The sequence below is a fragment of the Neophocaena asiaeorientalis genome, unplaced genomic scaffold (genome assembly GCF_003031525.2).
Source record: "Neophocaena asiaeorientalis asiaeorientalis breed wild unplaced genomic scaffold, Neophocaena_asiaeorientalis_V1.1 scaffold40, whole genome shotgun sequence".
NCBI lineage: Eukaryota > Metazoa > Chordata > Mammalia > Artiodactyla > Phocoenidae > Neophocaena > Neophocaena asiaeorientalis.
Window position 1 is genome coordinate 11,586,292 of NW_020185335.1, and position 24,193 is coordinate 11,610,484.

At 50.3% G+C, this 24,193-nt stretch overlaps 1 protein-coding gene across 2 annotated transcripts in view; it reads left to right on the top strand.

Moving 5' to 3' along the window:
* The first annotated feature begins 14,774 nt into the window (after positions 1 to 14,774).
* ATP2C2 (ATPase secretory pathway Ca2+ transporting 2) overlaps positions 14,775 to 24,193 on the top strand; it is a 73,720-nt gene continuing 64,301 nt past the window's right edge. Inside the window, exon 1 of one of the 2 annotated variants that reach the window (XM_024735812.1) lies at positions 14,775 to 15,004. In XM_024735812.1, the coding sequence (XP_024591580.1) occupies positions 14,906 to 15,004 (99 nt within the window). In that variant the 5' untranslated portion in view covers positions 14,775 to 14,905. The remainder of the gene's footprint in view (positions 15,005 to 24,193) is intronic. The other variant, XM_024735813.1, reaches the window with a different exon arrangement.

Below are 24,193 nucleotides of genomic sequence, written 5' to 3' on the forward strand. Positions count from 1 at the left end.
TGAGACTTGGCCACCGTCCCCTTCCTGTACTGAGGTTCAGGGAAACAGCTCAGTGGTTCCCAGTCGCCGGCTGCCCCTGACTTTACCCTGGGCTAGTGCAAATGGGTTGTTGTTGTTGTTTCTTTTTTGCAATCAAAACCTAACCAATACAGAACACCAACCAAAACACGCCCTGATTGAGATGGTCTGGCAAGCTGAAGGCCCCATGGAAGCCCCTGGAACCACCTTTGAACTGCATGCCAGGACTTTCCTGCCTCAGACCCGGTGGCTCCCTAAAGAAACCCCTGGCAGGTCTAAGCCACACTGTGGGGAGGCCGTCCTGCCTGTGACCGCCCAGAAGCCTCACGTCCTGGGAACACACGCGTGGCCTCCCCACCCCACATTCCACATCCACACCGCCTGATCCCAAGTGGGCAGGCTTCTGGCAAGTTCCATGCTCAGCCCAGGAACTTGTTGAACAGGTGCCTTGACATGGGCGATCCCCTGCCCATTAGGCGCTGCCCTGGCCAGGCCAGGCTGGAGAATGTGTGAGAGCAGAGTATACTGAGGGGACTAAAGTCTCATGGGTTATATGCCAAGGTGAGTGCTAACATCTAACATCCATCGTGTCCTCGACATCCAGGTTGGGAAGATGCCACCACCTGCATTGAGAACAGAAAGAAGGCTCAGATGTTGCAAGTTTCTAGCTCAAGATCAAACAGTTACTAAGTGGGGAGCCCGAGCTTTCTTCCTACCTGAAATCTAAAGGCTTATTATTAACACTTTCAAATATAAACAAGGCGTAGAAAGCGGTAGAAGGAACCTCTTCGGACCCATCAGCCAGCTACCATTGCTTCATGTAGACCCTCAACTTTTTGCAGAGGTAGAGTCTGGAGTATTTTAAAGTAAATCCCAGACATCATATACATCACCTGTGAATGCTTCAGACGGCATCTCTAACAGATGAGTATGTTTTTTAACATAATCATAAGGTCATTATCACAGGGCCACCTGGACGGGAAAGTTCGAGTTGGAACCACCACACCACGTGCCCTGGGAGGGAGCGCGGTCCCAGCCAAGTCCTGCTCTTCCACGGCAGGCCAGTTCACTAGAGCAGCAGTTTCCAAAGGGGGGTCCTCAGACCCGCAGCATCAGCATCACCAGGGAACTCATTAGAAATGCAGGTTCTCAGGCCACCCCAGCCCTAGCGAGTGAGGGACTCTGGGGTTGGGCCCAGCAGTCTGTGTGTGGTTTTTTTCTTTTCATTTTATTATTTCTTATTGGAAGCATAGTTGATTTACAATGTTGTGTTAATTTCTGCTGTACAGCAAAGTGATTCAGTCATACATACATATATATGTATATATATACATTATTTTTCAATATTCTTTTCCGTTATGGTTTATCACAGGATATTGAATATAGTTCCCTGTGCTCTACAGTAGGACCTTGTTGTTTATCCGTCCTATATATAATAGTTTGCATCCGCTAATCCCAAACTCCCAATGCAACCCTCCTCCACCCTACTCCCCCTTGGCAACCATAAGTCTATTCGCTACGTCTGTGAGCCTGTTTCTGTTTTGTAGATAAGTTCATTTGTATCATATTTTAGATTCCACATATAAGTGACATCATATGGTATTTGTCTTTCTCTGTCTGACTTACTTCACTTAGTATGATAATCTCCAGGTCCATCCATGTTGCTGAAAATGGCATGATTTCGTTCTTTTTTATGGCTGAGTAATATTCCATTGTATACATACACCACATCTTCTTTACCCATTCATCTGTCAATGGACATTTCATTTGTTTCCACATCTTGGCTATTGTGAATAGCGCTGCTATGAACACAGGGGTGCATGTATCTTTTTGAATTATAGTTTTCTCTGGACATATGCCCAGGAGTGGGATTGCTGGATCATATGATCATATGGTAGCTCTATTTTCAGTTTTTAAGGAACCTCTGTACTGTTCTCCACTGTGGCTGCACCAGCTTACATTCCCACCAGCAGTGTAGGGGGGTTCCCTTTTCTCCACACCCTCTCCAGCATTTGTTATTTGTAGACTTTTTGGTGATGGCCGTTCTGACTAGCGTGAGGTGGTACCTCATTGTAGTTTTCATTTGCATTTCTCTAATAATTAGTGATGTTGAGCGTCTTTTCATGTGCCTATTGGCCACCCGTATGTCTTCTGTTTAGGCCTTCTGCCCATTTTTCGATTGGGTTGTTTTGTTGTTGTTGACTTGTATGAGCTGTCTATATATTTTGGAGGTTAAGCCCTTGTCGGTCCCGGCAGTCTGTATTTCAGCATGCCCTTCCGGTGACTCTGATGCCATCTGGAACTCCAGAACTGCTGCTCCGGAGGAAGGTGACGGCCCAGGGAGGTGTTTCCCTTCTTGCATTGTTGATTTCTTATTTATGTAGCTTCTGGCTCCTTCCCCAAAGGATGCTGAGGGGTTGGTCTTAAGCAGCATTGCCTTCCAGCCGACTGAGGAGCCCAGCGGTCGGTGGGTGAGCCCTCCCACTCCCGAGGTGTCCCTGAGCCAGCGTTTCCTCCTCCATAAAATACGTGGATGACAGCACCAGCCTCCTAGTCCGGCTTGCGGAGAAACTAGTTAAGTGCTTAGAATGGTTCCTGGTGCACGGCGGGTTTTACGGAAGGACTAGCTGTTCTGACCAAACAGGGCTGGCGGAGCCACGGGAAGTATAGCCTAACCTACACACCATCGTCGGATAGGATGCTTGCAAGTGAGCTCGAAACACGTCAACGGAAGCCTGCTTCTCACAGCCAGGGCTGGGGCGGGGGCACATCCCGGGAGAGAACGGGAAGGAGATTTGGGGGCTGCTGGGAAGAGCAGGGAGTGCCCCTGAGGCAGGGAGACTACAAGACACTGCTGTGGCCAGAGATGGTAAGGGAGGAGCTCACGGTTGCCCAGGGCGATGGGTTCCCCAGAGCCTGAGGCGGGGGGAAGGCGGGAGGGGGGCCTCTGTGCTGCAAGAGCTGTGATGCATCTGGGAGCCTCAGGAAGGCTCCTCTCCCCCAGGGCCCCGGTGGGGAGACAGGAGGCAGGAACAGTCAAGGTGCATGAGGAGCCCTGGACACCAGGCAGGCTGGGGGTGCGGGGGGTGCAGGGGGTCACGGCCGGGTTCCGAGCTAACACTGATGAGGCAGTTGTCCCAGATTTGGCTGTCCCCAAGGCTCTGCAACTTCAGTTAAGCATTGTTCATTTAAATAGGACGCAGTCTCTCAAACCCTTGGTTTAAATGAAAAATCTAACAGAGGGATAGAAACCTTGTTTCTTTTACCTGCAGGCATGTGAGACAAAAGTCATAGGTTTTAACCTTTGAGGGGATAGAGCTGCCAATCAAATAATGTGATCAGGATAAGTCATGACATGAGCCCACCGTCCACCTGTAGACATGGGAGAGGGTCACAGTGTGAACTCCGGAGGTGTTTCATTTTGAAAATACACTTACATTAGCCAACCCTGCCCCCTTAAAAGTCCCAGAAAAAGTGGTCACCTCTGTAGCCTGACACACAGATTGTGGTCTTGAAATGCCATTTCCCATTTTTTGGAAGATTAAAAAATCAGGGTTGGGCTTCCCTGGTGGCGCAGTGGTTGAGAGTCCGCCTGCGGAGGCAGGGGACACGGGTTTGTGCCCCGGTCCGGGAGGATCCCACGTGCCGCGGAGCGGCTGGGCCCGTGAGCCATGGCCGCTGGGCCTGCGCGTCCGGAGCCTGTGCTCCGCAACGGGAGAGGCCACAACAGTGAGAGGCCCGCGTACCGCAAAAAAAAAAAAAAAAAAAAAAAAAAAATCAGGGTTTCTCAGAGACATAGCTGATTCCAGGGCTGGAAATGTACAAGAGAAGGCTGGAATATTTTGTTTTCCCAAATGGCAAGGGAACTGTCAAAGAGAGACTCCGGGGATTATGCTAAAAGAACTTTGAAGCCAGCTTGAAAAGGCTCCCCTTGGTCAAAGACGTGACCATGGGAGCTTCAGGAAGGATAACATTGCACTGGATTGAAACCCATCTATGTTTACATTCATGAGTTAACAAAAATGTTTTTAAAAACTATTGGATCTCCTGAGATTGATAGGAACTGGCTTGTTATCTTGAAACCGGTCAAGGGAGGGAATCAAGCAGTGATTCTGCCTTCCTGTTTCCATTGGTAACAAACTATATACAGATGAGAGGAAGCGTCTCCTGATGAAAGTATCCCAACTAATACATTAAAAGCAATTGAGGGCTTCCCTGGTGGCGCAGTGGTTGGGAGTCCGCCTGCCGATGCAGGGGATGTGGGTTCGTGCCCCGGTCTGGGAGGATCCCGCATGCCCCGGGGCGGCTGGGTCCGTGAACCATGGCCGCTGAGCCTGCGTGTCTGGAGCCTGTGCTCCGCAACGGGAGAGGCTGCATACCGCAAAACAAACAAACAAAGGCAATTGATAGGATTGGAATATCGCAGTTTTGCAATCCCCAGGGAATGAGTGGTTCCGGACATTGAACATCAGTGATACTGACATGACAAAAAGAGACCACCGGCCACAAGGAGGCTCCTGATGGAAACACACAAGACCAAGGGGATGGAGCCTGAGCCCGATCCAGCCTCTGGATCCCACTGCCAGTTTGCACGAAATTCCCAGGACGGAGGGCCATGCAGCACTGCACCTGGAGTATGCAACCAGCAAAATCCAGACTGTGGGGAATGCTACAGGTCAGACGGCCAAGGGTGTCTCAACAGATAAAATGTAAGGGGTGGAGGGGAAAAAGATGGATGGAGCTGTGGGCAGAATAATGGCCTCTCAAATGTATCCACGTCCTAAGCCCCAGAACCTGTAAATATATGACCTGACCTGGCAAAAGGGCCTTTGCAGGTGTGTAACTGAGCTGAGGATCTTGAGATGGGAGATGATCCTGGATGGTCCAGGTGGGCCCAGTGTGATGACAAGGTCCTTATAAGAGGGTGGCAGAGGGGTTGAAAGCAGGGTGAGGCAGCGTGAGAAACGCCCAACCAGCGTTGCTGGTTTTGAAGATGGAGAGGAGGGGTCATTAGCCAAGGAATGTGGGTGGCTTCTAGAAGCTGGAAAAGATAAGAGAATGGATTCTCCCCAGCACCTCCAGAAGGAGTGCAGCCCTGCAGACACTTTTAGTTCGGTAGGAGTGTTTCAGACATCTGACCCGTAAGAGGACCCGTAAGAGAAACTATTTGTGTTGCCACTAAGTTTGTGACTGTCTGTCATAGCAGCCCTAGGAAACAAATGCAGATGGGAAACGTGTCGGTTAAAGAACTGTACAGGACATAGGAAGTGATGAACATATGACCGTAAGTCAGGAGAATGGGTACATCTGTGGGGAGGGCGGTGGTTGTCGTTGGAGGGGGCACATGGCGGAGCCCGGCTGGTGGTTCCCAGGGGGTTCACCTGGTAAGCATTCATTAAGCAGTGCCTTTGTGTTCTGTGGTCCTCTAAGACTGTTTCATTTCCATTCAACCAGGTAAAAATCGTAACAGTTGCAAGGACGATTCCGTGGGGTAGAATAGGATCTCCTTCCCCAGAGCTGTTGAAGACAAAACGTTTTCTTTTCCTGATCTTGCTGACATTTCTTTCACCAGCAGCACAGCGATTGGCACGAAGGGAAAAGAAAGGTCTGTGGAGCTCATAACTTATATTATGCAAAGGAGCGGGACAGAGCAGACTTATCAACACATGGAATGTGGGGTGTGAGAATGTTTGCAGTGTACATATAAAGCCCGGGGTAGTGGACATGGCAGTGTCTCCAGCCCCCTGACCCTCAGCATCCCCTCCTCTGCAGAAAGCTACTTCCCGCAAACACCTGACTCCCCATCGAGGGCTCTCTTTCAACTGCAGGAACACGCTCAGCCCCCATCAGGGAGGACCAGATGCCCCCCTTCCCAGCCCTGCCTCATTCCCCTCTGCCAGCGTTTCCTGGGGTCACCTCTCAGACAACATGCGTTCAGATCTTTGGGTTTGGGAGAACCCAAAGCAAGACACTGAGAAAAACTCTCATGAAGTGGGAGGAGGTGTTTACCCTAAAACACCTGGTTACAGAGAACACCTGTAGCCTTTACCTGACAGTTTCTGCCACCACCACTGCCCCACCTCCACCTCCTCCCACTCAGCAACTCTCTGCTGGATGGATAGGTGGGTGGCCCAAGGAGCCCATCCCACACCGAGTGGGGAACTTGTGAAGGACGGGTCTCTCTCCCTCCCCTTGCATAGTCTTGGCAGACCTGACACCCTTCCGCCAAATTCCCTTTCTGTTTAAAATAACCAGTCAGTTTCTGGTGCTCGCAGACGGGAGGTTGGTAACTGATACAGCCAGGTGAAGCTTAGCGTTAACTGAGCACTAAACAGCACGGAGGTTCCTGACAGCTGAGACCAAAATTTCAATGCTGGGAAAAAAGCGGACAGTTCATCAAGGGAGAAAAGCTTTTTTGTTGTTGGTTTTCATTGGTTTGTTTGTTTGTTTTGGTAAGTTATCCTATCCCATGATGCTCGCCAGGCTCTGAAGAGTAAATAGAATTTTTTAAAAAGTTAAAATAAGTGTATGAAATATTTCAAACCTTAACAAAACATAGAGATTGATACAATAACCTCGGGAAGGTGCGGTTTCATGGGTGCAGGGGTGTGGCTGAGAATTCGGTCTTACTTGAGCGGCATGACGGTGGGCATTCTTCTCCTGTTCTAACTTGTAAGAAATGAGGTGCAGAAAGCAGGGCCATTTGTCCAGGGCTCCCGGAAGTCCATCGTAGAGTGGAAATTGGTCATGTGAATTGCTTTCCCTAAGTCTCTGCGCCAACCCTTCTATGCACTGAAATCCTCCCCTCTTCCCGTGCCCCATGCTCTGTCCACTGCCCGGCTTGACCCAAAGACCCAAGGAGGACCGTGATGCTCTGGGCTCCGAAGAACTGCTGTTGGCTGTGGGGATCGTGTGTGGGTACCAAAGCCCCCTCCCCAGGCAGTTCTCAGGGCGGGACCCCACCTGCGATAACAGCCCCCGTGGACAGCGCCACTGCTGGTCCTTACAACAGCTTCGTAAGGGGCTCAAAAAGGGCACCTGTCCTCTGCCACGAGCCTCTTCAAATCTACAGGGGTGTGACTGGTGTCCCCAGGACCTCTGCACGACCTGTCCAAGCCCACTTGGCAGCCCTACTGATCCCAGTCAGGCTCACTCAGCACCAGATAATTCCTTCATAACCACCTGCCAGGTGTGAACCATTTTCCCCTTTTAGAGATGAGAGAGGGGGACACACGTGGCCCAGGGTCCCAAAGTGGTGGAGCCTGCACCCCACACTAAGGGCTTCCCACGGGAGGGTGGGATACGGGGCCACCTCCGTGGGAACGCGCCACCCCCCACCCAGCCAACAGCACGCTGGCTGTGATTACGTGTCCTCCTTTCAGCCCGAACCAGGAGCCACGGATATTACGCAACTGCCCCTCTTCTAGACTGTCTGTCTCCACCCTCCTCCCCCAGCCTGGCTCCTCTGTATTCCACAGTCCTGGCTCTACATCACCTCCTTGGGAGTCTTCCCTGAATCATCCGGGTAGACTGACATGCGCCCCCCACTGGGTCCCGCACCGGTGACGTTGTGACACATGCCACGTGGCTTCCTCCTTCTCCACGGGACTCAGAGCTCCTGGAGGGCAGGGGCCACGTCTAGCTCATCTCTCTCCCAATATCCAGCATGGTGCAGGTACACCGTAGCCCCTAAATGCTGGATTATTGAATCGGTGACTGATCCAATGGGTGAGGTTGGGTCTGCCTTCCTGAGTACGCTGAGAACTTCTGAGAAGCGGCCTGAGAATCCTATTTGCCCTCAATCAGCTAAGAGCCTGGCAGTAGGGGATGGTCTGAGCAGGTCTGTGAAGGGATGAATTAGCCCCTCCTCGGAGGCAGTGCAGCATGACGGTCAGACGTGCAGGTTCCGGCCTCAGAGTCCAGTGGTAGAACTTCTGGCTCACCCTCTTAGCTGTGTGGCTGGGGCCAAGTTACTCAACCCCTCTGTGCCCCCGATTCTGTCCCAGGTCGGGTTCCCCAGAAGCAGAGCCCGAGGCAATACTCATGGTTTATTCAGGATGTCTTTCCAGCAGAAACTGGTAAGGGAACGGGAGGGGCAAGGTTTCAGGCTGGGTCCCAGGTTCAGCCTGGCCCCTGGGGAGCTTTGGAGTTGTCCCTCTCGGGGGGCACAGGGTGGGCTTTCTGCCGGTCCTCATTGAGGGAAACCTGGGGAAGCACATTTCCAGGCACTGCAGCTGCCGGTTGTCAGAGCGGGGAGCCCACAAACGGGAAAAGGGATGCCAGGGTATCTGGGTGGAGGACCCCATCGTCTGCTAGAGTCCCTCTTCTGTGAAAGGGTGGGCGCGGGCAGTGCTGACAGCAAATCAGGCACGTGTTATGAGGATTAAGTTGAGGGCACAGCTCTGAGCGCACAGCCTGGCACCGCAGGAGCTGTGCTGTTCACTGGCGGTATTGTCACCCGGCCCGGGCAGCCTCCTTCCTCTGCAGGCTCTCAAATATTTGTGGAACGAATGAACCAACTTGCCTACTGGTTAAACCGGGTCCACCGTGGCTGCCCAAGCTGGTTATCGGAAGTCTCTCTGTGTCCTGGCTGGCTGCTACAAATGGCCCAAAGCAAGGATTGGGGGGGGGGGGGGGAGGGGAACAGGGTGACAGAGTGGGATATGCTATTTCTCTTACTTTTTAAACTCTTTATTTTGAAATAATTCCAGCTTGACAGGAAGCTACAAAAATTACGCAGTGAGGCCCTTCACTTAGACTCCCCCAGTGTCACATCTTGTGTAACCACAGTGCCATACCGAAGCCAGGAAATTGACACGGTACGGTATGGGGGGGCGTGGTCGCCGAGTCACTGGATCTCAGGTACAGATTGGTGTAAGTACCAGCTCCATCAAGAGACAGAACTGCTCCATCACCACGTAGGTCTCGTTCTCACTGCCTTTGTAGTCACACCATCCCTAACCCCCGCCAGCCACTAATCTGCCCTCCGTCTGTATAATTTTGTCATGTCAAGAATGTTCTATAAGTGGAATCATACACTGTGTGACCTTTGCAGATGTGCGTATATCTTTCCCAGATTACACGAGTCTTTGTACATGCTCCCCCCGCCACTTTCTTGCTTCCCCTCCCTTCTTTACCCCTAAGAACCTCAGGGGGCCCTTCCAAAAGGGACATTCTCTCCTATAACTAGAGAACAAAGACCCAAATCAGAAGTCCACATCAGTACAATACCATTACCTCCGGAGCTCACTCAAGTTCACCGCTGGTCCCACTAACGCCCTTTATAGCAAATGGTAAAGACATTTTTCCCAGCTCCAGATCTGATCCAGGGTTCCATTTGCATTTGGTTACTATGACTCTTTAGTCTCCCTGGAACATCCCGTGGCCTTTCCTGACGTTTCTGAAGCACACAAGCCAGTTACTTCCTAGGCTGCTCTCCAGTGGGAGGGCTGCTTCCTCACGCTGGGACTCGCGTTCAGCACTTTGCCAGGAATCCCCCGAAGCGAAGCCGTGTTTCCTTGGTGCACCGTATCCAAGGCGCACGATGTCATTTGTCCCATCGGTGGTCCTGGTGACCCTGATCCCTTGGTCCAGCTGGGGTCTGCCAGATTTCTCCAACTACAGTGACTGTTTCCCTTTGTAATTCATAACTATCTTGTGGGGACCCACTTAAGATGGTGTAAACGTCTTGTTTCTCATTCAACTTTCATCTGCTTCCTTTTTTAAATGTTAACAGAATTTCTTTTTATTGGAGTATAGATGACTTACAATGCTGTGCTAATCTCCGCTGTACAGCAAAGTGGCTCAGTTATATATATATATATATATATATATATACATTACTGAGCCACTTTGCTGTACAGCGGAAAGGCGGACTCTCAACCACTGCGCCACCAGGGAAGCCCTATACATTCTTTTTTTTAGATTCTTTTCCAGTATGGTTTATCCCAGGAGGTTGGCTATAGTTCCCAGTGCTATATAGTAGGACCTTTTTTTTTTAATCTGTTCTGAATGTAATAGTTTACACCTACCAACCTCAGACTCCCACTCCATCCCTCCCCCTCCCCCTCTCCCCCTTGGCAACCACAAGTCTGTTCTCTATTTAACAGAATCTTTTATTGCAACAAAATTTACCTCCCGAAAAGTACACACAATGCAAGTTCCGCTCCATGAGTTATTACAAAGTGGACACCCAGACTGAAGTCTAGGCCTGAAGGGAGGGAATTTTGGGTCCTGTGAGGAGCTGGAGGAAACACACCTGGCAGAGGGACCTGTGAAGTTCAAAGGTGGGCTGAGCTCAGCTAGTTTGACAAACAGCCAGGAGGCCGAGGTGGGGGTAGTGCTGGGACAGGAGGCGCCCGGGGTTGACAGAGGGGCCATTCTAATAGCCACTTAACTGAGAACTAGCCCCACCCCTTCAGCACCACCTAACAGGGGGACCCTGAGGCTTTCTGAACTTTCAAAGGGCAGGCACTGAGAACTTTGAACTCTTTACTATATCAAAAAGCCAACAGAAATTGGACAGTTACATTTTCAAACGTCCCACTCTATGACATTCTGGAAAAGGCAAAACTATAGTGACAGCAGTAGAAGGATCAGTGGTTGCCGGGGGTTTGGGGGGAGGGAGGGATGAATACATGGAGACCAGGGGATTTTTAGGCAGTGAAGCTCTTCCATGTGATACTGTAATGGTAGCTAGATGACATTCTACATTTGTCAAAACCCACAGACTACAGAACACCAAGAGTAAACCCTCACGTAAATGATAGATTTCACGTATGGAGATCTTCGGCTATACCACCACCTTCTAGAAGGTTCTATAACGGCCCCCACCCAAGGTCATTCCCTCCTCTTCTGAAAATCTTTCGGTAAACAGGTTTGTTCACGTGCCAGGCCTAAAGAATTGTTGGTAGCTACTTAAAGTTGACAAGTAGAAGGATTCCCAGGCCTGTCCCAGCCAACGGGGGAATGTCACCCCTGAGATTGACATGTGATGTCTGCCATGGGTGCAGGAGGTGGGATGAGTGGCATCCGTGCTAGGTGTTTACCTCTCGGGATTTAGCAAGTCCCAAGGCACATTCACTTGGCACCTGGCATCAAGTTCCACAGGGCTTGGCCTCGCTCGCCTGGTGGAGTCAAGCCCCTTGGAAACCCAGAGATGCCCTCAGCTGCAGAAGGTTCTCAGCCAGTGTTACCCCATCACTCAGGAAACAATGACTGTGGAAGAACTGACAAAGAACATGACGTGAAGAGTGCCTGGAATAAGGCTCTGTGTGGGCGTGGGGTGAGTGTGGCCAGAGTTTGGGTGCAAATGTGTGAGTCATTTCACATAAGCAGGTCTCACAATGGTGACACGAGCTAAGCACACTTTCGCCTGGGACCTTCGCCTGGGGCCTTGGTCCCGTCCCTTCCCTCTGCTTGGAATACTACTCCCCACCCCAGATATCCACAAGTGTCACTTCTCACCTTGTTCAGGCCTGCTTGAATGTCACCTCTCCTGACTGCTCAAGCGACTCTCCGGTCCCCACTCTGCCTCCTTGTCTTCACAGCGTTGCTCACGCTGCTAGTTTCCTGGGGCGGCCACAACAAGTGACCACAAACCAGGTGGCTTGAAGCAACATGAATTCTCCCACAGTCTGGAAGCGAGAAGTCTGAAATCAAGGTGTTGGCAGAGCCATGCTCCCTCGGAAGGCTCTGGGGCGGGGTGGGGGGACCCTTCCTTACCTCTTCCAGCTTTGGGTGCCTCCGGGTGGTCCTTGGCTTGTGGCCGCATCCCTCGCATCTGTGCCTCCATCTTCATGTAGCCTCTCCTCTGTGTCTGTGTCTCTCTTCTCCTGTCTCTTAGAGGGACAGCAGTCCTTGGATTTAGGGCTCACCCAGCTAATCCAGGATGATCTTGAGATCCTTAATTATGTCTTCAAAGATTATTTTCCCAAATAAGGTTACATTACACAGCTTCTGGGGATTCGGACATGGACGAATGCTTTTGGGGGGCCCATTACTCAACCCACTACATTCACTGCCTGACACTGCATTACAGGTGGTTTTGTTTGCACCTTATCACACCCACTAGGAGATAAGATACAAGACAAAGGGAATAGAGTCTGTTGTAGCAGGGGCTGGTCTCCACGGCCACATGGCAGGTGCTTAAAAATATTTGCTGAAGGAATGAAAGTGGCTTTACTTCTCTAATTTCTTCATCTGTAAAATGATTATATCATCACTTGTATGCTCAGCCATTAAAAAAAAACCAGAATTGAGGGTCTAGGTAAGGCATGACAACTTCAAACTAAGTCCTAAAACTAATATATATATATCCTTTACATTCTATACCCCTTCTGAAAGGATGTTTTCAAATTGTAACCTTGTAATTTGCCAGTGAGGTTTATTATCAAATACATTTCAGGTGCCTGGGGCTGCACTGAGGCTTCCCAACAGGGTGTGTTTTGGGGAGATAATTTATGGTTCATGAAATGACACCACTTTCATACAGAGAGTGAATGGGCCTTGAAGAGTGTGACCTCATTGTTCAAGATGCCCAGAGCCGATACTTCAGGAAAGGCTGGATGTTTTGGGCTGAGTCGTGCCCTTGACTCTGAAGGTCAGGCCAGAACGTCAGGATCAATGGCTCCCAGGGCGGCCAACCTCAGAAAGTTTCCCAGCAACTGTCTTGTCTGAGTTAATTCCTTGAGAGTGGACTGGAGAATTCAACAGGCTGAAGGCAAAAGGGGAGAATGGACAGGAAAGCAATTAAACTGGGAAATTTCAAACTCTTCCTTTTCTTCCTGTGTCAGATCAGGTAGTCAAAAATAAAGACATGAACAATGGAGTCATAAAGTTAGAGTAAATAAATACAGAACTAATTTACAAAGAAAGTACAGCTTACCAATACTTGTACAAAGAATATACCAACTTGCCTTACTGGGATTGAAATACTTACAAAAACTGCATACAAACCAGGCACAAAGTCTCAATAAATTAAGGAAAGTTAGTAGACCCGTGTGCAGGCTACATTTTCTGATCACTTAAGCCTAACGATGCCCATTCAGCCCTCCCAGTCACAAAGCTGGTCTGTTAAACTGCTTTTGCTGTGATCCACTCCATTTTTTTTTTTTTTTCATCCCAACAGGTCTGGGTGTTGCACCATATCCACTACCCAGAATTTACTTCCTGAATGCCCTGGGCATTCTCATACACGATCCACAAATTCTTGACAGCTCTGAGCTGGAGCGGAGGTGGGGCTTTCAAGGGAAAGGCATTTGCCCAACACATCACCCCCTGCTCACAAACAGTCTGTTTATCAAACTTTCCCCAAAGCACTCAGTGTGAGGCACCATCTGTTTTTTGCTGGGACCCTCACTCAGACGGATAGGTAGCGTCATCCCCATTTTGTGGGTGAGTAAACCGAGGTGGAAACAGGTGGTGAAAGTTGCCCGAGGTCACACATCTGAAAGGAACAGGCCTGGGATTCAAATTTGAGTCACACCAGACTTTTGCTCTTTCCATCACTTCTGGGCCTTTGCTGGAACCAAGCAGCGTGGTTTCTGCAAAGGGGGGATGAGGCAGGAGAAACAGGAAGGGTCTCTAGAACCTATCAGCTTGAGTGGGGCTGAGGTGGCCACCCCCTGGGGGGGCAGGTGGGGTAAGTGGCAAACCTTTGCTCCAAAGGGGCAGCACAGTTTAATGGACATATACACACGCCCTGTCCTATAGTCCTTAAGTAACCCCACTCGACAGATGAGAAAACTGAGGCACAGAAGAGTGGCACAGCCTTCTCTAAAGCCACCTCCCTGCTAAGCGGTGGGTCTTGTTCTGGATTCCAGTCCCACGTGAAGCCAAAGCCCTTATACATTCCAGTATATCCACTTGGAGCCTGGGAACCGCCTACACCGCACATTCACCCACATACTTTGGGAGCCGTTTGAGCCCAGTGCCTTCCCTGTGATGATGACGAGGATGACGATGAATATGCCCCCCCACACACACTATGCCAAGCCCTGGCCTGAGCTCTTCCTACATAACATGGTCCATCAAGTCCCCTCAACTTCACTGGGGAGGAAGTGCAATCATGGTGGCCGTTTTACAGATCGGTAAACTAAGGCCCTGAACATTTTAGAAACCTGCCCCAAGCCCCACGATTAGTGAGTGCCAGGAGCCCATTCTGCAGGTGAGGAAAGAGAGCTCAGAGATCATGCAGCACCAGGTGGCGCCCAAAGGGGTCCTCAAACTCTCCAGCTCCTGGGATTCACTCCCAGGGCCGAGGTGAGGTCTTAGCTTTCTCCTCCTTCAATAACAAACTGGGAATCGCGGCTCAGAGAGGCCACGTGGCTGGTCCCGAGCCTCGCAGCGGCTGTAGGAGTCTGACTCAGCTCCCGCTAACCGTGCTCCCAACACCTTAGTTGACCACACGTGGCTCCCCATGAGAATCACCTGGGTGCTTGCTAAACTCCAGCTTCCCGGCCGGGTAGGGAGGGGTGTGGAAATCTACATTTTAAACAGGCGTTTATCGCTCATCTCCAACCCATTCCGCCCCCCCCCGCGCCCCGCTCCAGATGCATCTCATCATCTGGCAAGTTTGGGAAACAGCTAGGCGCCTCTGCAGCCCCCGGGCCTTCCCGGGCCGCCGCGTCCCCTAAGGGCGAGAAAGTCTCGGGCGGGCTCGCCGGACGGGGCGGGGCCAGGTGCGCGAGGGCCGCCGCGGGCGTAGCTCCGCCTAGGGGGCGGGGCCTCAGCTGCGGCGGCCAGGTGGACGGCTACCTGGTAACGTGGGCCTGGCCCGGGAGGCTTGGGCGCGCGCAGCCAGCCCCGGCCACGCCAGGGACCGAGGGACTCAGGGGCGGCCGCCGGCGGGACGGGAGGCTGGGCGAGGGGCCTCCGCCCGCTCACCATGGTCGAGGGACGCTTCTCCAAGTTTCTGAAGAAACTCGCCTTCTCGGGCGGGGACCACCAGTACCAGCTGCTGGAGAGGGGCGAGTTGGAAACCTTGGTGAGTCCGGGCGCGGGGCGTGAGACCCGACACCCCACCCCCCACCCCGTCCCACCCCAAGAACCCGTCCGCGCGCTGCGGGCTGCGTTCCTCCAGCTCGCCCGCCTCCCCCTGGTTCTAGAAAGAAGGTGTCTTCATAGCAACGCCAGCTCGCGTTTCTGTTCTGGGCCCGGCGCTCGCCTTTTAACCCTCGCCTGCCAGCCCATTTTGCGGACTCGAAACTGAGGCCGAGACAGGGGAAATATGTCCCTTAAGGGACACGCGGCTAGCAAATGACCCAGCTAGGAACTTAACTTTGGTTTCTCTGACTCCAGAAAATTTAAATTACCCGGTCTCCACACCAGGTTGCTATCCGGATTTTTTAAAGTGACTTGAATGGGGCGGGGGGATTAGAGCGCCGTAAAAAACAAAAACTGTTGTGCAAATGCTTTAGCTTGAATAGTAGGAATAATGGTGGAAATCAAGGTAAGAGTGGCCATGCCTACCACCTTTGTTTCCCACATCTCCAGAGACACTTTAAAAAAAAACACCCAGATTTGTGTGTTGACTTTGCAGCCTCCAGGGGACCCTCTAGGATAAGCCAACAGGATTCTAGGGCCAGGGGACTTTTTACCAGCAGAGAAACTGACAAAGCTGCCCCCAAAAGCCCTTCCTTCCATGTGGAGGACCCAGAGATGAAGCAGGGTCAACGGGTGACCCCCAACTTTCTCCGTAGCTTGTAAGCAGAACTCAGTGCGTGATACAAGAGCAGAGAGCATGGAATTTCTGCAAAAGCATCTCTGGGTCACTGCACTTTTAAAAATGTAATCAGTCATTCAAAAATAAACTTCCTGATGTGGAACTCTGGAGGTGCTCGTGGCCTTTCCACGGCTGAAGGGAAACCTCAAGTTAAGTTTACTGAGTCTTTTTGTTTGTTTTTTGTTTTTGTTTGTTTTTTTGCGGTACGCAGGCCTCTCACTGTTGCGGCCTCTCCCGTTGCGGAGCACAGGCTCCGGACGCGCAGGCTCAGCGGCCATGTCTCACGGGCCCAGCCGCTCTGCGGCATGTGGGATCTTCCCGGACCGGGGCACGAACCCGTGTCCCCTGCATTGGCAGGCAGACTCTCAACCACTGCGCCACCAGGGAAGCCCTAAATTTACTTTTTAATGAAAAAGGTCAGCTGGAAAAACTTGACAGCAGTCAAAACATTTTGGTTGTATGGGTCTTAGTATTTGTGCATTTAAAAAACTAGTATTTTATAAATGGATGCTAACATGAGAATTCTGGTGCTAGGGTGGTAGACCACGGTGCCATGTAACTAGCAGTTCTCAGATAATCCCTATTGTTCTGAAGCGACATGTATGTTAACCACGGATTGGATGCAGAGTTCCAGTATTTTGCCGACATCCATTTCTCTCCCTATATGCCACATAACTCATTCTGTTGAAGGAGTCTGAAGTTAGTTTGCCCACATGGTTGCCTGTTCTATGTTACTTTGTCTATTTTCTTTCCATCTTTTGATTTTTGCATCAAGCTAGGTATTTTTCAAACACTCCTGATGTAGTTGCTTACTGTCAGATTTTATGGGATGTCCAGGTTTGCCAAGTATCCAGGTGTGCCAGGCATGGGGATGATGTATCATGAATAGAGATGCTGGGGCGAATTTGATCTCTGCACCGAAGTGGGCTTCATGCCCCCAGGGGGCCCTCGAGAGTGGGACAGGTCTTCAACCCGCCTATAGGTATGCGCCGGCAGGGGCTTGCCCACCTGCTGTGGTCGGGATGTTCTCAGCTGCACCCCGACTTAGCGGTGTGGACGTGAGGCGAGACGGGAGACCCAGGCCGCCAGCCGCAAAGGCTGGCGGAGAAACAAAGTATCCTGTCTTTAAAGGCAGTTCATCAAACCCAGGAAATGGAAATAAAGATAAATGGGGAGTGTGATGAGGGAGGAGACCGGCCGGGCCAGGTGACCGGCTTCCTGCCAGCTCAGCTGACAGTCTTTGCTCTCACGTTTACATCCTCCGATTTGAACTCTTTTTTTTTTTTTCCTCAGAAACATTTGAAAAAGAAGCAAAGTTTGCTTACCGTGGTCATTTCCGTAATAGTCGTAACTCTCTTTCATGAGCACTTGTGGTAGGGGGTGTCCTGGGCAGGCTCTGAACCTCCCCGCCACTTTGCCGAGTCACCTCAGTTATACTACTAGTTATTACTGAGAACACGCTGTGTCTCTTCACCCCTAGTTGAGTTGTGTTATTGTACCGGTGTGTTAGATGAGGCTGCTGAGACGCTCATGTCGGCCAGGTGGTAAGGATACAGTTGTATCCAAAACAGAGTTCATGGGGGAGGCTGACAGCAGAGACCCCAAGAGAAGTTTAATTTAAGATCCAACCGTCTTCAATGGCAGAGTGACTGGGCAGGGGATAGGTGGTTGAGACAGGGATGGGGGAGGACCCAGAGTTAGGAGCTTCTGAGGCTGAATCAGCACAGTTCTTATGGCTCCGCAGACGGTTCGTTCTTGCTGCATTTCCAGTGTCATGAAAAGAAAAACGTGTGGGAGATCCCCTTTCATTATTGGAAAAACGCTCTCTCTGCTGATCTGAGCTTTGGACAAGGAAAATGTTGGACCAGAAATACCTGCTTCCCACATGACTCAGTACCAACTCCGGAAGTTATCTTTGACCCTCAGGGCTCCCTTCTCTTAACCGAGACCGGCACGGCTCCATATCCTGTGCCACCTTCCCTGTTGTGAACTGATCCACCTTCCTGGGGCTCTGCAGGGTGAAGCCTGGCTTCCAGCAGACCTGCGTTTTGGTTATCCATTCAGCCCGGATTCATGGACCGTCCACCCCATGTTAGGGTGGTGCTGCACGCCAGGGATGGGGTGGAGAAAAAGATGCACACACTCCCTGCCCTCATGGCGCCCTGTCTGGTGGGCAGAGATGGGTCCCAAACTACCGATCATAGTTGACTGTTTAATGAGAAGGGATGTTTAAGACTCATAGGAATGGCAAAGACTAGGGTGAGTGGGAAGGGCAGAGTTGATGGAGAGTTCTAGGCAGAAGGGAGTGAGGTGCAAGGGGTAGTGGGAGAGGTTGAGGCTGCCGAGGTGGACCACGCAGAGCCTTTGGGCCTTGTAAAGTTTGGGCTCCATCCATAGAGCAACAGGGAATCACCGACACGTTGTACGCCGGGGCATGAAAGTCATTCATTTATTCAGAGATGTGCCGAACATGAGGAACGCAGTAAACAGAGCAGACACCGTCAGATTTGCGTTTTTAAGAGATCACACTTGGGTTGCAGGAAGAGGAGTTCTGAGGTTTACACACACACACACACACACATCATTGGTGTCTCTCAAAATTTAGCAGTATATGTCATCTTTTTTTTTAAATTTTATTTTGGTTTTATTTATTTATTTTTACTTTTTGGCTGTGTTGGGTCTTTGTTGCTGCGTGCAGGCTTTCTCTAGCTGCGGCGAGCTGGGGCTACTCTTCGTTGCGGTGCGTGGGCTTCTCATTGCTGTGGCTTTTCTTGCTGTGGACCCCGGGCTCTAGGCGCACAGGCTTCAGTAGCTGTGGCTCGCGGTCTCTAGAGCGCGGGCTCAGTAGATGGGCGCATGGGCTTAGTTGCTCCACGGCATGTGGGATCTTTCCGGACCAGGGCTCGAACCCGTGTCCCCTGCCTTGGCAGGCGGATTCTTAACCACTGTGCCACCAGGGAAGCCCATTATATGTCATCTTGAAGAAATGTATTGGAAGCCCCCAGTGTTGTCTTAAATTATTTGTATCAAAATGTGACTTAACTAAGTAGAAGCCTAAAATTTGCAACAAACATAGCCATGTGCTTCTCACTCAATAAAAGCAAACTATATTTATAATAAAATCATGAAGTACACATGTGGCAAGTGCATTTTGATGTGACTGGTGATGTATCATTAAAAGTCAACCAGTCGGGCTTCCCTGATGGCGCAGTGGTTGAGAGTCCGCCTGCCGATGCAGGGGACACGGGTTCCTGCCCTGGTCTGGGAGGATCCCACGTGCTGCAGAGCGGCTGGGCCCGTGAGCCATGGCCGCTGAGACTGCGCGTCTGGAGCCTGTGCTCTGCAACGGGAGAGGCCACAACAGTGAGAGGCCTGCGTACCGCAAAAAACAAAACAAACAACAACAACAAAAAGTCAACCAGTGATGTCGAATGATCATGGATTGCTGTGTGACAGGTCAGTCTCAAATGCAGCAGCTGAAAACAACAAATGTTGATTCTCTCCCAGTTTCTTTGGGTCGCAGATCTGGGGGATGCTCCAGGTATCTCTTGAGGTGGTCGTCCAGCTCTCGCCAGAGCTGGGGTCTCATCTGAAGGCTCTCTGGGTGGAAGGGGAGAGAATCCCCTTCCAAGCTCCCTCTTGTGACTGTTGGCGGGTCTCTGGCCCTGGCTCCATGGGCCTCTCCAAGGGGCAGCCTCGCGGCTGCCTCATGGCTCAGCAGCTGGCTTCCCCAAGGAAGAGTGATCCTTTTTATAACCCAGTTTTGGAAGTGATATCTCCTCGTTTGTGGCATGTTCTGTTCATTGGAAGGAGTCTAGATCTAGCTGGTTCTCAAGGGATGGGGATTACACGAGGATGTCATTAGGTGGAGGCAGGGTGATCGGGGGCGTCTTAGAGCCTGCCGACCACAGTGGTAGAAAGGAATAGTTCCTTAAATGACAGAACCACACCTGGCACAAAGTCTGCTGCACAGCTGTCTCGTTGTGTTAGCGTGTTTAGTAGTCCTGAGGTCCAGTCTTTATTTAGACTCTCTTGAATTTTGATCTTGATAAAGCTCATACTGGGAATGTCTAATTCCATGCATATGTAGAAAACGGCATTTAAATTGATCAAGAATGTGTTTGCTAGATTAGGACCACCTGCATCATACTTCACCCCAGCTGCCAGCAGGCAGCCCGTGATTGCCAGTTTGAAAGGCTCTCATTTGATAACCATAGAACCGGCTGGCTCACTTGACGATAAGGTGAGTGCCAGCCATTGTGGAAGGGATGTTTCTTCGCTGTGTGTGATGACCATACTTGCTGCACATCACCTGTGGCAAATAGCTGTGTGCAGAGACTGGGTGCGTGTACGGCCTCGCGTGCAACAAGACGACACTCTCCAAAAGTGAGACGTTTTAAAGCTGATGTGCCGATGTCAGCACCGCCTGCTGTGCGATGGCTCCGTTCTCCTGCCGTTTCTTCTCTCTGAGCCCCTGGGAAACTTGCATCCCTTCAGTGTGTCACCTGATTGTTGGCATAGATGCACATGTGGCACTAGGGTCACATCACAGCTCTTCATTATAAACTGGCCACCCGAAGGTCTATATTATATATTGTAGTAGGCTAATTATTAAAACACGTATTCAAAGTTCGGAAGATCTCAGAAAACTTGTGGACTCTTGAGAGTACGTCTGAAGGTGCCCTGTTAGAAACCCTGCCCCAGTCCAATGTCATGAGCCTTACTGTTAAGGATAACGGATCCTAGATCCCCGAGCTCCTAAGGGGTGGGGAGTAGCAGGCGTGCAGACGGCCGTCTTCTCCCCGTGTCCTCACCTGGTCTTTCCTCTGTGTCCTAATCTCCTCTTCCTACAAGGCCACCAGTCACATTGGATTCGAGCCCATCCTAATGACCTCATTTTAACTTAACCACCTCTTCAAAGACCCTGTCTCCAGATACAGTCACAATCTGAGGTGCTGGGGGTTAGGACTTCAGCACAGGCATTTGTGGGGAGCACAATTCAGCCTGTAATACTATGTTCCTTGCAGAAAATATCTGGATGGGTATTTGGGGTGGGGGGAAAGCTGTGGGTCAAACTGGGGAAATATGTAACCTTCTGTGGAGGTTGCAGACACTCTTAAGGTTGTGTTGATCGACCCCACCAGTGTGCCCCAAATCCCTGGAAATGGCTTGTGTTCTTCCAGCTTGTCTTGCCCGTGAACTTCCCATGGGCAGGGAGCAGAGCCCAGCAGAGCACGTGTCTGACCCAACTTGAAACTCAAGTACATGCCAAGGAAGACGTGCTCAAAGTTCATGATTCTGGAGTCCCCGGGGTAAGAGAGACTTGAAACATCTAGAATAAAGTCAGGCACTACCCATAAGTATTCTTTATATTTCAAACCACTGAAACCGGACTACTGTGTTCGGGCTCTGGTAGATTTACAGCTGACACACAGGATCACCCCGTGTACATCTCAGGATCACCCCGTATACGTCTCAGGATCCTCCGGTCTGTACCTCTCCAGTAACACTGAATCTGGGGGACCTTGTGGGTATGGGGGAAAGAATATTGGCCTAAAAGATTGCTCCTAACCAGGAGGTCTTGGTTTAGGGCAGGGACTGGGGCCAGAAGCCCAGAGGTGGAGCCCAGGTTCCATCACTACAACTATATGAGTTTGGGCAAACTTACTTCATCTCTCCACATCAGAATGTCTTTGTCTCATAGCGGGGATGTGCCCATAGTGGCTTCGAGGTTCCCCGTGGGTGCCATTCCCTGACTCTTTGTGAAGATTAGATTAGGTGATGTATGCAGATACTCACACGAGTATGACCATAGTAACAAAACAAGGATAAATGAGAGGGACTTCCCTGGCGGTCCAGTGGTTAAGACTCTGCGCTTCCACTGCAGGGGGCACGGGTTCCATCCCTAGTCAGGGAGTTGAGATCCCGCATGCCACGAGGCACGGCCAAAAAGTTTTAAAAACAAAACAAAATAAATGAGAGAACGGTTTAAAACGCTGCACAATGCCTAGTTCAAAACGTGACGACGGGTTTTATTAGGAATCATCACTGTCTTGTTCGTTCTCTGGCCTCGGGTCGAGTGCTCGGCTCTGTGCCCAGGGAGGTGCTCAGTGGTGAGGGCAGGACCAGCTACATACTTTGCAAAACGAAAGTGTGGGGTCCCGTCGTGAAAAATGACAGAATTTCAGGTCAGCGCCGGCAGGCCGTTGCACGCAGCACACGCCCTCCTGAGCACATCTGCCGAGCCGGCCTGGTGGGCATCTTTGTGTGAGGTCCGTAGTCGGAGATGCCGGAAAGTTCTCGCCATCTGGTTTCCTCCTTTTCAGGCTCCGCACAGCCTTCTGACCCTCACATACTTTTGTGGCTTCTTTAGATCAGCTCTTCCTCACATGTGGTCTGGGGCCCAGGAATCTTGAGTTGTAACCAGCCCTCGGGTGGTTCTGATGTTCAGTGAGTTTGAGAACCATTGCTTCGCCATCCCTGTGACATCTGTCCTCCTGAGGCCAGACCCCTTCAGTGAGTAAAACACCCGTCTACTGAGTGGAGCTTATAGTCTGGTGGGTAAGTCATCAAGTAATTATATAGTGAGCATATAATTACAAAATGAGATAAGTCCCATGAAGGAAAGCAGTTCATGTAAGAAAGGAGTTGGATACAGCCTGTCACCTGTAGGGATGCTACTGCTGCAATCCAGGGAGACTTCCTGGAGGAGGTGGCAGGGCCTTGGAGAACAGATTTACACTTAAGCTACATATTCTCATATTAATTGTTTCCATGGGCCACATGTCATGCATGCCCTGGAACATGGCCTCCCTCCTCTGATCTGGGAGGTTACCTCTCTGCCTGGGGGATCCTGCTGGTCGCTGGTCTCATTCAGCAGCACCTCATCTCCAGTTTCAGAAATCAACCCACTGGGCTGCCCCTCTCTCTGCCCCTCCCTCCCCCAAGTACCAGCATATTGAAATTTGAGTGACAGTTTCGCCTTCATTGACCACTGAATTAGGCTAACGTTAGCTGCTATTTTTCAACTGTCTTTTATGAACCAGGAACGCTGCATGTTTTTTTTTCTTTATTTGCCTCCCTCTTTGTCCTTTTCCCTTTCGAAACTTGTCTTAGTTTTTGTTTGTTTGTTTTTTCATAAACCACAGTAGAAGTTTGCAGAGACTGAGATTCCTCCTTCACTGCCCCACTTCTTTGCTTTAACTTTCTTCTTGGTGAGGGGAGGAGGGAGGTACCGTTTGCCAGCTAATCAGTTTGCAGTAATCAGATTACCGTTTGCTTGGGTGGTCCTGGCCCCCTTTCTATGCAATTCTAGAGAGGCTATGGTTAGGAACACTGGAGTCTGCAGCACCAGATACCTGGCTGCAAAGTCCAGTTCCGCAGCCAGCGGAAGATGTTAAGCAAATTTCTTAATATTTCCAGTGCCTCTGTTTTCTCTCCAGTGGGGTCAGGTGTACACACATCAGAGATCTGTTACGGAGTGGAATGATTCAGTACTCATGGAGTACTCAGGGCAGCACCTGATCACAGTAGTTACTATTATTTATATACAACAACATAAGTCTTTTTTTTTTCTTACATACATAGGGTCCTACTGCACACACCGTCAGCAGCTCCTCCACTCTCCCCACATCCCTGCAATACATCCCAATCAAACACATTCTTTTCTTTTCTTTTTTAAATGTGATTGAAGTATAGCTGATTTACAATGTTGTGTTAATTTCTTCTGTACAGCAGAGTGATTCAGTTATACACTTATGTATTCTTTTTCATATTCTTTTCCATTATGGTTTATCACAGCGTATTGAATGTAGTTCCCTGTGCTCTACAGTAGGACCTTGTTGTTTATCCGTCCTATTATGTAATAGTTTGCCTCTGCTAATCCCAAACTCCCACTCCATCCCTTCTCCACCCCTCCGTCTCTCCCTCCCCTTGCCCTTGGCAACCACAAGTCTGTTCTCTATGTCTGTGAGTCTTTCTGTTTCGTAGATAGGTTCATTCGTGCCGTATTTTAGACTGCACATATAAGTGACATCATACGGTATTTGTCTTTCTCTGTGACTTACTTCGCTTAGTATGATAATCTCTAGGTCGATCCATGTTGCTTGCAAATGACATTATTTCATTCTTTTTTTTATTAGTTATCTATTTTATACATGTTAGTGTATACATGTCAATCCCAATCTCCCAGTTCATCCCACCACCCCCTCCCCACCTTTCCCTCCTTGGTGTCCATACATTTGTTCTCTACATCTGTGTCTCAGTTTCTGCCCTGCAAACCAGTTCATCTGTACCATTTTTCTAGATTCCACATATATGTGTTAATATATGATATTTGTTTTTCTCTTTCTGGCTTACTTCACTCTGTATGACAGTCTCTAGGTCCATCCATGTCTCTACAAATGACCCAGTTTCATTCCTTTTTATGGCTGAGTAATATTCCATTGTATA